General features: G+C 44.6%; 1 protein-coding gene across 3 annotated transcripts in view; it reads right to left on the bottom strand.

Moving 5' to 3' along the window:
- FAT3 (FAT atypical cadherin 3) overlaps positions 1 to 17,159 on the bottom strand; it is a gene marked incomplete at both ends in the record, with an annotated part of 431,212 nt that overhangs the window by 17,728 nt on the left and 396,325 nt on the right. For all 3 annotated transcript variants that reach the window (XM_080930379.1, XM_080930378.1, XM_080930377.1), the window contains 3 exons: positions 4,051 to 4,519; positions 11,569 to 11,726; positions 13,945 to 14,079. In XM_080930379.1, the coding sequence (XP_080786505.1) occupies positions 4,051 to 4,519; positions 11,569 to 11,726; positions 13,945 to 14,079 (762 nt within the window). The remainder of the gene's footprint in view (positions 1 to 4,050; positions 4,520 to 11,568; positions 11,727 to 13,944; positions 14,080 to 17,159) is intronic.

Here is a 17,159-nt window from a genome sequence, read left to right on the forward strand (position 1 = left end):
TTTTTGGTTTCTTTGTTCTTTAAAATGGGAGAGGGTTGTGTAATGGAAGAACACTGAAAAAAATCAAATGTCATACTGTGTAAGCATTTCAGGGCGAGAGATATTCTAGCACCGTGTGCACTAAAACTGGTCCCTCTGACGAACGAGAAGTCACCAGTATTTCTCTGGGCTTAAGGCTTCCAGTTTAATACAAAGTTGTCTAAGCGATTGCTTCTGGCCTGATGACAGCTTGGCTTGGTGTATTGCTGCCAAATTATAGCTTAGTTCCCACTGCGAGTTCCCTTAATTGTCTTGAGTTGAGCATCACGAGGCATGGAGAATCGAGCATGCCTTATTCGGAATGTGGGTGCCCCCTGGTCTACACCCTACCCAATGGGTCTGAAAATGTAAGGGTCAGAATGGGTCCCAGCCATTTCTTCTCCATAGTGATTGCTGTTTCCAGGTCATGTTTGTGAAATATATATAATTTTAAGGCACTACCAAGGGGGCTCCTTCTTTCTGTGGTTGATTGATAGAGTCATACTACAATTTAGCTCTCCCTGCTTTGACTCCCCTGGGGTTCCTGTGGATTGCTTCTTGGGCAGGAAGAATTATAAGGCTGGTCAGAGCTGCTGACTATGCCATTCCAGAATAGTAGATGCAACATTTTGGTCCTTGTGCCAAGGCTTTGGTTGGGTTTGGGGTAGTTGGGGAGGAATCCTGAGAAGAAATATTTCTTACTGTGGGTTGGCTGCTTTAAAGGTTATTAATGTTCTGGAGCAATGTGCCACAGTTTGAGAATGAGATCTGTTACCAGGAGATCCAACAACCAGTCCTCCAGTACTGTTCTGTGAATGAGGGACAAGGATGGTCAGCCATGTCTTGGCATTTTACAGTGATTTGTGGGAGACAGTTTCAAAACAGATCCATGTTCAAATGAGCTCTGCTGTCAGATTGTGATGTATAAGGGCTACTTCTTAATTCAAGTATCCTCTTGCAGTACTGAATAAATCCTAGCTTTTGATCTGGGAACCCAAGACTTTGTGATCCAACTTCCCTGGCAACCAGAAGTAACTCATGACTACACTTAATTTCACTGTTATTTTAAGGAAAGTGTTTCTTGTAAGAAACTATGGTTAATTAATGGCTCCACAAGCAGGAAGTAGATACCTGATTTTTGGCTTGTTCCTTTCTTGTACCCTCCCCTTCCTAATTAGGCAAAAGAAAATTTTCAGGAAAATCAAGGACAAAATAAAAATGATCATGATAGGTGTTGGAGAGGTGACCCAGTGGTTAAGAACACTGACTGCTCTCCCAAAGGACCCGAGTTCTATTCCCACCATCCACATGTCAGCTTACAACTGCCTGTAAGTCTAGTTTCCAGGAATCTGATGCCCTCCTCTGGCCTCCTTGGCCTCCAGGCACACATGTGGTACATGGACACACATAGCCAAAACACTCATACAGAGAAACAAACAAACAGAAATAAAAGCTTTGCTGAAACAATGTCCGTGACATTAATAAAAAATGGAGTCTAGGAAACAGTCTCCACTGTGAGGCGAGGGCCTCATCTTTACAGCAAGGAAGCCTGTAGGTAGGTCTTCCTCACATACCAGAAAAGGAATTTTGTGTCTCTGACTCCACAGTCAGCTCACAGAAGACCTCTGACATTTCTGTGAGGCGGGGCTTGATCCATGCTTCCAATCCAGAGTCTGTAGATCAGGTCTGGCGTGGCTTGGACGATGCATGCTTTTGTAGGACTTCTTCACATTGGCATAATGGTGGGCTTGAGGCAAGGGGTGCTTCTCTAGATGGGGGTGCGGGAGGGTGCACTGATCATTTTAGAAAAGCATGTACTTGTATGTGCAAAGAGATGACATTACCTTGGGAGGAAGACACAGTTAAGAAGACTGTCCCATCACAGAAGGAAGTTAAGCATGAGAACAGAGGCTTGTATATACATAGGCAAGTCTGATTGTATATACACAGGCAAGTCTGATTGTATATACACAGGCAAGTCTGATTGTATATACACAGGCAAGTCTGATTGTATATACACAGGCAAGTCTGATTGTATATACACAGGCAAGTCTGATTGTATATACACAGGCAAGTCTGATTGTATATACACAGGCAAGTCTGATTGTATATACACAGGCAAGTCTGATTGTATATACACAGGCAAGTCTGATGGTTTGGGAGGGTAAGGTGGGTATGTAGTTCAGTGGTACAATGCAGGAGGCCCTGCTTCTGATCCCTAACACACATACAGAGTGTGTGTGCCTAGAATCCCAGTGCCAAGAAGGCAGAGGCAGGAAGATCAGAAATCTAAGACCATCCTTGGTTACAATATGAGACTCTGTCTGAATAAAACGATACACAAAACAAAACAAAAAACCACTTGAGTTTCTCAGAAGGGCCCTGGAGCCATTTAGTTATATAATGTACCTGTTCTGGGGCTTAACTAAAGCATTTCATGGACATTAAAGTGCACCCTGCTGAGCCAGATGCCACACTCCTTCCCCTTCGTTCAGCGACTATTATTATTTTAAAGATAACCCTTTCTGGAAGACCATAGCTTTGCCAGGAAAAAAAAAACCATGTCCTGGCATGGTTATTAAAGTATATTGCAATTTGTGGCTGCATACCCAGGATTTGACACGGCATGGTGTTCAATTTCAGCCCAATTTAATTATATGCCCTTTCGTACATTGTCAGTGGCTCACACTGGTAGGTTTTTTCTTCTTCTTTTTTGCCTCATGAAAAACTGGCCATGATTTGTCATGAGGGGCTGGTTTGCAGAACAGCTTGTGGAGAGTCAGTGCCCATCATTCGGGAATTATGGAGCCATAACCTCCCTTTATTTACATATACTGCTGAGACAGTAAAAACAGCAAATAGATTTCTTAAATCGAGACAGTAGGAACTTCCCCCCAGGGCACTGGGCCCTCACCGTGACAGTGACATATGTGAGTCTGAGCAACTTTGCTGTCTGTGTTCCTGCACCGCCATCACTCCACGGACACTTCATAACATTCTCCCAATAAAATGGACTCTAAATGCAGAGTCGAGGTGCACCCAAAGCAGATGCTAATGCTGAGCAGAATCTCAAGTGATTGTGAGGAAGGTTTAAGTCCACCAATCAGATGGCCGCTAGTAACTCTGCAAAGGGGCCGGGCAGGCTGACCAGGGCTGCGGAGAGGCGGTGACAAGGCCCAGCTAGGAGGAAGCCCTTCTCGTCCACACAGACTCCGCAGCCGGGAGAAGGGAGTCTCCAGCCGTAGGCTGTCTTAAACAACTATAGATGGACTCTGTGGCTCTGTTGTCCCCTTTCTCCTTCATCCCCCATGGCTTTCCTGCTTCCCTCTCCTCCCATGGAGTATGTACCTGAGGAAGAAATGACCAGAGAAGACTGGAGTCCTTCCTGAGAGTCTCTGCAGAGTTTCTTGTACTTGTAGTGCGTGTGTACGTGCATGCGTGCGTGCGTGCGTGCGTGCGTGCGTGCGTGCGTGCGTGCGTGCGTGCGTGCGTGTGTGTGTGTGTGTGTGATTAGTATCATTAATAATTAGGAGGGTGTAAAGGCTAGAGAACAATCTTGGAAATTATTTCTCGGGCACGTCCCTTCTTTTCTGTTTTGGAGACAGGATCTCCCCCAGCCTGGAACTCTCCATGTAGGTTAGGCTGCCTGGCCATAGAGCCCCAAGGGTTACCTATTTCCACGTTCCCGGTGCGGGGGCTACAGTTACACATCACCATGTCTAGCTTTTAATATATGGTTCCTAGAGATAAAACTCAGATTTTCATTCCTGCAGGATAAGCACCAGCTGCCTTAGGTTATCACAAGTTCCCTCTCCTTGTTTTTCAAAAGCAGCCTCCAAACACCCTTTCTCTTAATTCTCTTCCCAGGGAGGCAGCTCCACCCTTTCAACTCACATAGCTACTGGTCAAGTTGTATCGAGAGGACCACCCTCTCCAGGAGGGTCCCTGAGAAGGTGGGAGGGGCTGGCTGTGAAGGTGAGACTACCTCGGGTGCACTCCCTCATCTATGTGCCTGCACAGAAGTGCACTTACCGCCAGAGGGCAGACCGCTGCAGCTGCCCCCGTGCAGACAGGGGCTGCGTTGGCATGCATCTGGGTAGAGCACACAGCCCAGCTTCAGCTCCGTCAGACCCACCACCTCCGCGAAGCTGCTGCGCTTGTTTTGGAGGGGTAGCTCGTTGTGATTGAGCACCACGGAGTCCAGGCAACCCTGGAAGCCACCGAGGACCTGTGTAACACGCGTGTCCGTCAGGCTGCGGATGTTATCTGCCTGCACCAGCGCACCAAAGAAGATGGCACTGTCGGTGCTTAGCGTCTGGAAGTACAGCGGCGCCCTGCGACGCTCCACGTAGCTGTCGTCTAGGGCCAGGCTGGTGAAATTGCGATTGAGCTCCAAAAAGACTGAGTGCCAGCTCCCATCATTAACAGCACGGCTGGAGATGCCCAGGATCCCAGGTCCACTGCCACAGTCCAGCTGGAACCACAGCTTGCCCTCCACAATCTGTGCAGGAAGAAATGCACAGCCCTCATGAGTCTAGATCCGAAACGGTGTGATCCCAACTGGGCAGATGTTCCATCCAGCCCGTGTCTGCATCCGCGTGAACTAAAACCTTCCACCGTCTGCCAGGAAAACATCTGCCCGGCACTTCTCAGATACTCTTGCTACCAATCATAGGGATGGCCAGTAAGCTCACAGTGGTGTTTTAAAAAGTTTCTATCTGTGGATAATGCCCCAAACTCTCCTCCCCTTTAAGACCCACTGCACCTCTGTCACAGCAGTGATTTCCGTGAAATCACTAACTCCCACGGGACACCCACTATGTGGTATGCAATTAGGTAAGGTAATCTACTCTGCCATTCTGGGGTTCACTAGTGCGGTTGGCAGGGGCGCGGTCACATGCTAACTCTGCACATACATACACTTAAACTCCCCAAACAAGTTTGCAGAAGCGGGATGTAGGGGAAACAAGAGGCCAGATGGAAGCAAGGGCTTCCTGGTACCCAGCTCATGTGCAATTTGGGTATTAAACACTGGTGTTGTTTTTAAACCCATGTTTTCTATATTGTTCACCATACAGACAAGAGGCATTCCCAGAGTGCCCAAGCTTGGCGACTGCAAATAGAGCCTTGGGACACACTATGTGAAGTACAATTTTTTTTGGGGGCCACATATTGAATTCCTGGATGTCCAACAACCCATAGTTCACCACGTGGCTTGGAAAAGACTGCAAACATTTGTTCTGACTGACACTGTGACATGGTTTTGTCATCTATAAAAGTATGAAGTGCATGGTTTAGAACTATACAATTGAGTTACAAAGTAAAAATCACAGAAAACCTGCCAACAGCTTAAGTAAGCTTATAATTCCGTGTTAAACTGCATTCATAACTATGTTAGGGCACAATGGCTGGGAGTTGGGCAATCTTGACTTACAGTTTATGCATGCTTAACAACAGAGCCTTCTGACCAGCTGTTTGGATCTGGGGGCTGTTCCAATCCTTGGTCAGGGTACTACAGAAGAGGTCTGCCTGCTTTAGAAAGGGCATCTACTACATCCCTTTGAGGGTACCAACAGGGAACATTCATTGCCCATAGGTGAGTAAGCCATACTATGGAAAGATCCTAGCTGGCAGAGAACACAGGCAGACTTCAGTATTAATGCTTCCCTGATATTGAGGAGATGGCCTTTGACCCTTGGTGGTCCCCTCTGAACTGTGTTTCTTAGATGCTATGAGGTATTGGGATTGAGGGGGTGGAGGGCGAGGTCTCCATGTTGTCAAGCTTACATTTGGCCACTAGGGGGCTCACGGTTGGGCACTGTGAGAGGGAAGGGTCTAGACCTAGAAGATGATTTTTGTGGAGTCCTGTGCTGGGTAGGGGAAGGGGAGTCTGTCCTGATATCTTCCTTTTTGTGCAAAGCACACACAAACACTTGTGAAAGGAGAGAACTTGCAGGCCAACAGGGACACTCCTTCCATGTCACTGGCAGCTAAAGAAGTGAAAGGTAGAATGGACTCGGAGAATGAGCCCCACTGGTCTGTGCACGCTGGGCTTTGCTTTGATCGTCCGCACACGCGTCCTGTTCCAGAAAGTTCCTGACGCAACAGTCCAGCGACTCTCAAGTCTGCTCTGTGACTCCATGGCTTCCTCTCCCGCAAGTCAAGCTCACACGGCCATGCCACATCGGCACTGGCCCTTAGAGAGCAGGGCAGAGCCAGGGAGTGGGGATGCTGAGCCAGCTGCAGGTCTGCCTGTACCACTGTGCGCTCTCGGGAAGCGCTGCTCTACCTCACTGGGTTTGGGGAACAGAGATGTGCCATGGCTTATGCAGCAGAATGGCTGGATACATCACACATGCAGTGTACCCACACACAAACACACACACACACACACTGACACATACATACACACACACTGACACTTACACACACACTGACACATACATACACACACACACACTGACACACACACACTGACACATACACACACACTGACACATACATACACACACATACACTGACACTTACACACACACTGACACATACATACACACACACAAACACACACACACACACACTGACACATACATACACACACACAAACACACACACACACACTGACACATACATACACACACACAAACACACACACACACTGACACATACATACACACACACTGACACTTACACACACACTGACACATACATACATACTGACACATACACACACAGACACATACATACATACTGACACATACACACACACACACACACTGACACACACACACACACTGACATACACACACACACTGACATACACACACACTGATACATACACACACACACACTGGCACATACACACACACACTGACACATACACACACACACTGACACATACACATACACACACTGACACATACATACACACTGACACATACACACACACACTGACACATACACACACACACTGACACATACACACACACTGACATACACACACACACTGACACATACACACACACTGATACATACACACACACACACTGGCACACACACACACAATGACACATACACACACACACACTGGCACACACACACACACACACTGACACATACACACACTGGCACACACACACACATACTGACACACACACACACACACACACACTGACACATACACACACACACTGACACATACACACACTGACATACACACACACACTGATACATACACACACACACTGGCACATACACACACACACACACACACAGAGCTCTGCTGTATACATACTTGGATGCAAAGGTCTGAAAGCAAACATTTGTTTGCATAGGGCTTTCACCTATAATCATATACAACTGCTGGTTTTGTTGCTGTTTAGCGGAATAGACCGAATGGCTATTGGAAATTGCCACAAACTTGCTTGGTGAGAATGCATAGATAATCCCGGCATCTGCATGTGACTGTACTCAATAAAGCGAGAGAATAGGGCTTTGGAGACACCCTCTCCTGCTGCAGTCCATCTGTTGTTTTACCCCGTGGCTACAAACCCCACCCTCAGTCAGTAACCTGGTGCTGAACATGCAGTTCATGTAAGTTTCTATAAAAGAGTGTTTAATTAACATATTATTTGATTTATGCTCTTCCCCATCACTACCAATTGCCTCTGGGTAATAAGCAGAAAGAATCTGTGTGAGCCTGATGTACCCACGCATGTAAAAATTCTGCCACTAAGGCTCTAAAACTATCCCCTGTGGGTACTAAGCATAGCTACCCCCCATTATAAAGTAACAGCGGCAGCATTGCTAGGAGAAGCCAGGCGCCCACACGCTTCACCTTTTCCCAAAGAAGCACCATCTGCACCATCATGATTCTACGCATTTTGAACCATCAGGTTTGTTGCTATGACATTCTAGAATATCACACTGCCCAGAGTTCCCTGGTGGAAAGTTAATAATCGTAGGCTCGTTATGCCTGGGAGATAAAACAACACTTCCTTCCCTTTGAAGTGTCTGAGTCATCTTCACGTTGGAAAACTGTACTCTGATACTTTTTCTCTGACTACCAAGTTCTAAAGTAAAAAGATGGCATGTTCGTGAATCACACCACCAGCGAGGCACAGCAGTAGAGACCGAGGTGCGTCTGGGCTGTGAGAAGTCTGGAGCCATGCTACTGAAATGGCTTATGGGCCAGGCAACTGGGTGATTATTTTCAGTGACATGCACAATTCAGAGAAAGATACATACGCCTTTGTTATAAAATACCACATTTTCAGAGTTGTACAAAATCAGTGGTGTGCTTTGGCCAATTTTCAATGATTGGAGAATTAAGAGATAGGAAATCACATCCATAAAAGTAGTTTTCATAGGAAAGTGGGAGTTTGAGTAGAAACTGCTAGATTATGAGTCTTACTGCTTTGGATACTTAGTGTGTGGCTCAGCGCATCCTTACCGTGTCTTTAGTGTGGGGTTCAGTGTAGATTAGTCTAGCCAAAGGTCTGTGTTAGTTGATTTTATCTTTGCTGCAACCAAAATTTTTATAGAAAGAGAATAGGGGAGAATTAAATCTTCAGTTCACACCTTCAGAGGGCCCAGTCCATCCTGCCCAGGAGGGTGTGGGGGCAGGATGGCTCTCGTCTTGGTTGCCAGGAAGCAGAAAAAATGTGGAGTTGGGACACAGATGCCCACATTTAAAGCAGTTACTTCTTAGTAAATTATATCTGGAACCCGCTCACAGCCATGTCTAGCTGTATATCTTACCATCCCCCAAATACTTCTCAATTTAATCAAGTTCTCAATGAAGACTGATCGATCATCACAAGGGTCATTCAATAGTCTCTGGAAAGGATACCCTTCAATATTGTATTTTCAAAGCCACTTAATGTTTATCTGACATGTGGGGTAAGAAAAAAAATAATTGTATCAGGAAATAGATAAATGGGCGGATGTTCCAATCAGCCCTTGGACCTTTCCGTAACTCCTGAAAGCTTAGAAGGTGAGTTTCTAGCCTGCTTACTTGTCATGCACCCATACGCACTGTCCAATAGTTATTACTAAGTAATCAACAAATGCCTCCCCTCAGGCTCCCACAGGCAGACGTGCACACTCCTGCCTTTAGAGAGGGGACTTGGAATCAGAAATAGATGTTACGTAAAAGCATGCTGAGAGCTTCTAAGGCACATGGTTTGTAAGACCCACCCACACAACTTACAAACTTACCTTATCTTTCTTTTGGTTCTGAGATATGAAGCCACGTCTGAGAAGCATCTGACTAAAAGACTCTGACACGACACTTTCCTCAATATTTCTTATATTTAGGAATATTTCTATAGAAACCAAGGTTTCTGTCTGCTTTCCAGTTGGTGCCAAAAGTCTGACAAGAAAACCCTTGAACTGCTGTGATTTCTCTTCTTGTCTGCTCTGGAAATCAGACACTTTGTTTTTAATAGGCATAAAGGGGCCCAGCCCCTTCTTGTAGCATGTCTTTGCTTCAAGGAACATCAGAACTGGGCTTGTGCTCAACTAATATATTTTCTCTGATTTTTCAAAATCATGACATTTCACATTTTTTGGCTTCATTAATTGCATTGTAACCTTTTATTTTCATGTTGATGGTACTTTAATTTTTATTGAATTAGTGTGTTTGTGCTAAGTCTGGGAGACAGAAATGCAAGTGCTATCTACTGCAGCCAGGATCCAGTGACACTTCAGTCCAGGGAGGCTTGTTGTTTTTCTGACCACCATGCATTGTTAACAGCTGCCAGGGACGGCCCTCTGCCCCATGGCTGTCTTAAATACATGTTTACAGAATGCATGCTGCCTGGGAAAACACAGGCAACCAACCTGGAGGCGCAGTTTCAGCCAAGCACTTCAGTTTAGCGACTGAAACTTAGCACAAGGCACATGATGTACCTAAAGCCAGCAAGTTCAAACTGTGTGCAAGGCTGGGCTCGGCAAGCTCCCTACGAGCATACTACAGGCAACATGGATGGATATGTGCCACCATTCAGTATAGCTGCCACCTGCTCTGGGTAAACCCAACATCAGAGGAATGACAGAGAGGGGCTGGTGATGGTCCACAGCCCCCAAAGTCTTCACAGAGGGCCACCTCAAATAGCAACCAGCCTTTGTTTACTGGAGTTCATTTTTAGGAATTTACTTTTCCAACTTCGGAAACACATTTGTTTCATGAAGTACCATATACTTCCATGGCGAGTGTTACCTTGGATGTTTCTTCTTTTCTGTCCCCAGAGAGGTGAAGTAGTAACACAGGGATGGGAAGATGGCAAGCATCATTTAAGACCAAGCCATCCTGATGTGATGTTTTTGTTCCCTCCCAAGTTTAGTGCAGTATAGAGATGATCTAGCAGAAAGTATTGGTGCTATGGTAATCTGTCAGAGCTTAAAAGAGGAGGGGAAGGGCAGAGACAATGGCCAGTTTTCACTCAGCAGGCTCTGAAGACTTCTAAGGAGACTGAGCAACTGTAGCATGAAATAAAGCCCCTTAAAGGCAGATGGGGGAGAGTATCTCTCCCCTTCTCTCATACCCAAAAGCTGGATGTGGTCTTCTCCATCCCTAAGACCACAAGCTGGATCTGGCTTATACATGTACAGGTTGTGATTAGCGACAAAAGAAGCTGGAGTTCAAGAAGGAGAGCAGAAGAAAGCTTGGAGGTGAAGACCACAGCGGGACACACTACAGTGTAGGGTTGGACCTTACCCCTTGGTAGCTAAGCAACCTTGGATGAATATGTAAGACCCTCCGGATTGTTCTTCATCAAGTAAATGGGGATAACACGTCCATAGAAGATTTGTATTGAATGTAAAATTAGAAAGATGCAGCTACATCTGTTAGTTTTCTCCGTGAGTCTCAAAGGCACCAGGTGCATCAAGCTGCCAGGCTCACAGGGGAGGAAATCTGCTACTTTAGGAGGACTTCTGAGGTCAGGGAATGATTTAAAAACTGAGGTACTTGGGTCATGAAAGGATATATGGAATATTTGTGCCCAAGATCTCCTGCTTGCTCCCCAAGCTACAGCAAACCATAGAGTGTGGCAAGAACATGGTGAGTAAGGACAGAGCCAACCTGTTAAAGGATTAGCTTTGTCATGGAATTGATTGAGACATTGGTCCTAATGCCCCGTGGAGTGATTGGAATGCAAAGGAGGCCAACATTCAAGCACTTTCTATATGGAGCTATCTAACCTCTACCAGCTAGTCTGGAAATACTAAATACTACTAAATACTGAAACAAAGTAGGGTGCTGGCACACCTTCCAACCCCATTCCTCTCTCTTTTACCCTGAGGCCTCTTCTGGTCTTCTAGACTCACAAGACAATAATTTTAGTTTCTCCCAATATGACCGTCAGCATAGTCAGTTAAAAATTATGATTGTGGGCTGGGTGTGGTGACTCAGGTCCATAGCCTCACACTGAGATGCAGGGTTGTTTTGAGTTTCAAGTTGTTCTAGGCTTCAACATAAGACTTTCTCAACAACAGTGACAAATAAGAACAAAAGCCAAGCTGCAGAAGAAAGCAGTCTATTTTACAAACCTTCAGAATCATGCAGGGGTTGGCCCGAGTATACATTATGATCCCGTTGTTCTGCAGGGTTCTCAGGCGCAGAGCTAGCTTGAAGTCCTCTTCTTTGCTATTTTCAGAAAGCCGATACTTGATGTAACTGTTCCCAGCAAAGCTGAGAGAAGCGTGCCCTGAAAAAAGACCATTCCAATAGCACAAATGTTCTTTTAAAATGTAGAAATGATCAGGGACCCATGAAGCCACCCACACATCAGGAAAGTTGAATGCAGGCCACAGCAGTTAAAGATGGAACCCAGAGATCTTTCTAGATTACAGATGTGCATTCTTAAATATTAACCAGTTAGCAACCAAAAATTTTCCACTTGTCTCATGTTCGGAACAACTTGGTAAATGCCATAATGTAACTTTCTTAGTATCATTGGATTCTAAGCCCCCCTTTCCCAAATTTATCATTATTAAAAGATATCTGTTGATTTCTTCTGCATTACTGCAGTCCCTCAGACCCGTCAGAGCTTTGCTGGGTCAGGTGGTACATGCCAGTAATCCCAGTAACTGCCAGTAATCCCAGTAGCAAGAGGCTGCTATAAGAGGCTCTTCCTAAGTATAGACTGAGTTCATTGTCAACCTGGACATCTTATTCTCAAAATGAAACAGTAAAGGAAAGCTGTAGCTACATGATGGGTTGTTTGCCTTTTATGAAGTCCTAAGCCAATCCTTCATAGTAAACAAGCAAGCAAACAAACAAACAAAACAAAACAAAAACAAAAATCAAAAAACCTGAAAAAAGAAGAAAAACTTAAAAAAAAAACTTATAAAAGAAGACTTTTCAGTCCCATAGAATAAGGAAAAGGCAGTCAAGTCACTTTCATAGAATACTTGTATTCTCCAGGCATCCTGATACCAAACAGCCAACTGGTGACAGGTGCTAAGAAGGGAAGTCTCCTGCTGTTGCAGTATCCATTGTTAGTTATTAACGGTGAGGCTTCCATTCTCAGACTCTCTGTCTGTATGTCTGTGTCTTTCTCTGACTGTCTGTCTCTGTGTCTCTGCCTCTGTGTCTCTGTCTCTGTGTCTCTGTCTCTATCTCTGTGTCTCTATCTCTCGGTCTCTGTCTCTTCTTCCCCCTTTCTCTCCCTTCTTCCCCCTCTCTCCTCTTTTAAAGTATAGGCTTAAGCTTGAGGGTTAGGAGAAAAGGGGTTCCCAGAGGAAAGTAAGTCACACCAGACAGCATGGCATGGCTATGGGATTCTCAGAGAGGATTTACCCATCCTAGATTCTGTAGCTCAACCCAAGTCACTGGATTCTAAAGTAACTTTTTATGTCTTGGCATTTTTTGTCAATATTACATTGCAGCAAACAGGTCAATAGCTTTGTAAAAAAGAAAAGCAGAGAGAATGAAAATACAGCAAACGGGTGATTGCCACTGCAATAGAGCAGCTCCCGTTTAGAAATGGGCAGAAGGAGATGCTGGGTGCATGGCATGTGTGCTGGGGTAGGGTCACCATGGTAACTTCCTCAAGCTTTCAGGCTTTCTCTTCATTTCATGGACAGGTCTATGCTGGACTCAACCATGATGGAGTTGGGTTCCTATTTTTATAATAGGAGGTCTCACGAAAGCCGAACTTCTAAAACTGCATGTGTAGCAAAGTGCTTCCCACATGAGGCAGGGTGCCACATATTGCCACTATCGGTACTACGATTGTCATCTCTTCTGTCACTTATCATCTCCCACAGCCGTGCTGCTGGGCTTGCCTTACAAGAGATAGTAATTATCTCCTGGATTCCAAAATGGGCGTCCATGTGCCCAGATGTCATACACATCTTATCACAGAAGACAATTATTTGGATGAAAATGATAAGTTTTGATTTTTCTTCTTCAAGATGCAGAGGTGAACAGTTCAGCTTTCTGCAGCTCTGCATTACCTAGAGCTTCCCAGGGAAGAGCTGGCTTACTTGGTGTTCAAAGCTGGTCTTACGGAAGGTTGGTGAGACTGGCTCAGATCTACCTTTTTCTGGCTTGGGTTTTCTTCTTCTTTTTGCCTAAAGATTCATGCAGCCTTCTGAGTCCCAGGGGCAGGATTCTACTCTGTCTAGATGGCAGCACTCAGCCTTCCGTAACTCCACATTCTCATCAACCATGACGGTGGACCCATGAGATGGTCTCCACTTCACATAGGGAGTCCTGCGTTCATATCTCCTTAGCATGGACTGGCTATGGCATGCTCCAACTAAACATGAGGGTGAACATTGGTCATGATTTATTCTGATGGTAAGTGTTGTATACACATAAATGTGTCTTCCAGAAGGGTCTAGTGAGAGACATTAACTCAAGGAAAATTCCCTGGGGAGTAGGAGCTTCAACCCTGTCCTCTCCGTACCACTCTGTACCTGAGCACTCTCCAAGTTTCCCTGGTGGACACTGGCAGAGAAATGGTCTCCTGCTGGCCTCATAACCCACACATTGCATGTCTTCTGGACACGGTTTCTCCACACAAGGGTCGTTGGACCCAGGACACACGCCTCCTGTGGCAAAGGCAGAAGTAACATGATCAGGACACAAAGAAGTAACATGATCAGATCACCACCAATTTTATGGCTCGTAAAAAAAATCATCAAACCCTGGGCTATATGTGATCTCAAGTGAGATACGAAGGAGACACCCAGAGTTTGGGCATTGGGATTGTTATCACTAGATGTTGGTGGCCATCACAAATCTGATTCTGTCAACATCCCAGTGCCAGGCTGAGTGTGGTAAGAGTAAAGAAAAATCCAGCACCTATCCTATTTGCCAAAATATGCCAAAGATTTTCTTGGGCAAATTTCAGCTGAAGAGAGATCATCACTTCAAGACTCTGTCACAAAGGACTAAAGAAAGGTTCCAACATCCTAATGGTCATTTATAGGCACTGTGTGCTTATCTGTCTTCTGTGAACTATGATCTCTCTGACGCACTTGAGGGCAGAATGTTAGAGATGTTAGCTGTTGTCTTAAGGGAGAGGGGAAGGAGAGAAGGAAAGGACGTGGAAGGGCAGATAGATGGGTTGAGAGTACATATTTCTAAATGTAAGTCTAATTCTAAATTATGAAGCACAACTCATTTTGTTTCCTAATCCTTTCTGCCACATGGTATTTTATTGATTAACTATGAGGAGTCCCTGCCAGGTACTTAAAAAAAGGCAGAATTATCCTTGGCTGAGTCAGGAGTCCATTTCACTCACTTGATTCAAGCTTAGATGAAAGTTTAATTCCTTAGGAGGGAAATCCCTGGAAGAAGATTAAAGCGGACCAGGACCCAGGTGAATGAGGTCAGCAACAGCATGAAGACAGGTATAGCCTCATTGAAAGCAGCATGCTTTTCAAGGACCCTGGGGTATTTCAAATGTATTTAGGACCTTTTTAAAGTGGCAGGAGTTTAAGTGGCAAAGGACTCTTGAAACAGCGAATCAACTAAAATTAAGCCTCGAATGGAATGGCCTTTTCCTCCATGGTTTAGTGGTCCTGCTGGAGTGCTCCTTCCCTTTGATGAGGAGCACAGTGACTTCCATGTCTCCCTTCACTGGTGGGAGCTGGTCCTTGATCCCACTCTCCTCTATAATGCCTCTCCTAGTCATTAAGGACTGTCCCATGATAGTCATCTCTTTGTTCTAGAGAAAGCAGGAATGTGGAGCTAACTACTTACAAACATTTCTTGAACTGTAGTCTAGAAAAGGAGCCATCTTGCCAGTACTAGCAAACTCAAGATCTATAAATCCCAGTTAGTTACAGTCAACTTGCAGAAGTCACTTTTGACATTGATCTGGCTCTCAGGCTTGGAGGTGAAGAAAGTTTAAACTGAATATTTAAAACAAGCTCTACCACTGATTCTACAAGATCCAAAAACACATCATGAGAGCTAGTGTACTCCAAACCTTTATGCTTCCCATATATTTTTCAGTGTTGGTAGAATGTTACCTGATATTTAACCATCTCATAAGCCACTTCAAGGAGCTCTGGTAAACAGTTTTAAAATAACTTTAGGCATATTCATTCAACAAATAATAACGTATTAATTAAAAATGTTAATTTGATAATGTAACTGAGACCAGTGAATTAATAATAAGCAAGGGCCTACAAAAATGACAGAAAACAATATCCACAGACATTAAACACACACACACACACACACACACACACACACACACACATTACATATCATGTCACTGTTTTGATAGGTATGTGAGAGAAAGGGATGTCCCAGAAAAGGGATATTCTGTCTCCTGAAGACCATTAGACCTAGTCACTAGCAAGAGATTGTTCTAACTCTAGATTGAAAGGGTGAGATCCTCTAAGTAATAGGAATGAGATGACTGTGGTGATAGTGCAGCTGTGTGCATGACTAAACTGTTGTTCACAACCAGTTTACTCTTTTACCAGCTGGCTCTGCCATGTTGTGAGTATCTTGGCATCTTTGACTTGGGTAGTGATGGCCGACAGCCTTCTAGGGTACTTCTTAGTGTTGAACAATAGTTAGGTTATGCTAAAAAGTACAAGAACCCAAAGATAACTAAACAAAACCACATAGGGTAGCAATAGGCACATGCCACAAAGCTTTTTATCATTAGAATAGTTTCTGGCTTACTGGAATAGACTCTCCCAGCAGTAACTTCCAAAAGGACCCACATGCAGGAGTTTGTGTAGAGAAGTCTGCTGCTTGGGACTAACATGCCTTTATATTTTTCTGTCTCAGCACACCTAGGGGTCGCATCTCCACATGTCACTGCATCTTTGCCATAGCACTATAGATGTTGTTTATTGTCCTGGTTTCATGTAACTGCTACAAGGCTAAGAAATCCTACATTTTCAAATCCCCAATTTAAAAGCCACCATTTCAAAGAAGAAAGGATGGTTAGGCAAGTTTAGATGTGTGACAGTAATAATATTTATTCCCATAGGAATTGTGATAATATTTAAAAACGAAACTAAACATTTTGCTTGTATCTAATGAAAGTTAATCACTGTATTTTCGAGACAATTCAACACTGAGGGGTTTCTGCATCTTATTCATGTCTGGCCTTTTGTGACCACACTCATCACGATAATTAGCATAAAACTTGTCACTGGATCTGTCAAGTCTCTGACTTTGAGTTAAAGCACAAATCCACTTACCCGCAGTTGGATCTCAAGCCCTCATCTCTTTTCTTCTTGTGGCTTTGTGTCACGATACACAGAAATGCACATAATTTAACCGCAGCTACCAATTAATGAATTCATTTTAGATCCAGCCCTCATTAGGAAAACTGCAGCATGAGTGTGTATGAACAACAGCAATACAAGTATTGCAAGTGAACCATAAAGTGAGTGACAATATTCAGTGTATAATAATGTACATGTGTGTGCTTTCATTCTATCTGCTTGTGACTTCGGCCAGTTCGTCCTTCCTTTTGTTTTTAATAACCTCTCTATTGGGAAGGGGACATTTGTGACTCTGGCTGCTTTAGATAGCTGCAGGAGTCGTCTGCCAGCCTGGGATCTGCTTAGCCATAAACAAATAGTTCATCCAGCCATTTGTCAGGGAGCTCAGCTCACAGGCTCACTCTCCTGCAGCTGAGAGAACAACAGCAAAT

The sequence above is a fragment of the Micromys minutus genome (genome assembly GCF_963924665.1).
Source record: "Micromys minutus genome assembly, chromosome: 16".
In the NCBI taxonomy this organism is placed as follows: Eukaryota; Metazoa; Chordata; class Mammalia; order Rodentia; family Muridae; genus Micromys; species Micromys minutus.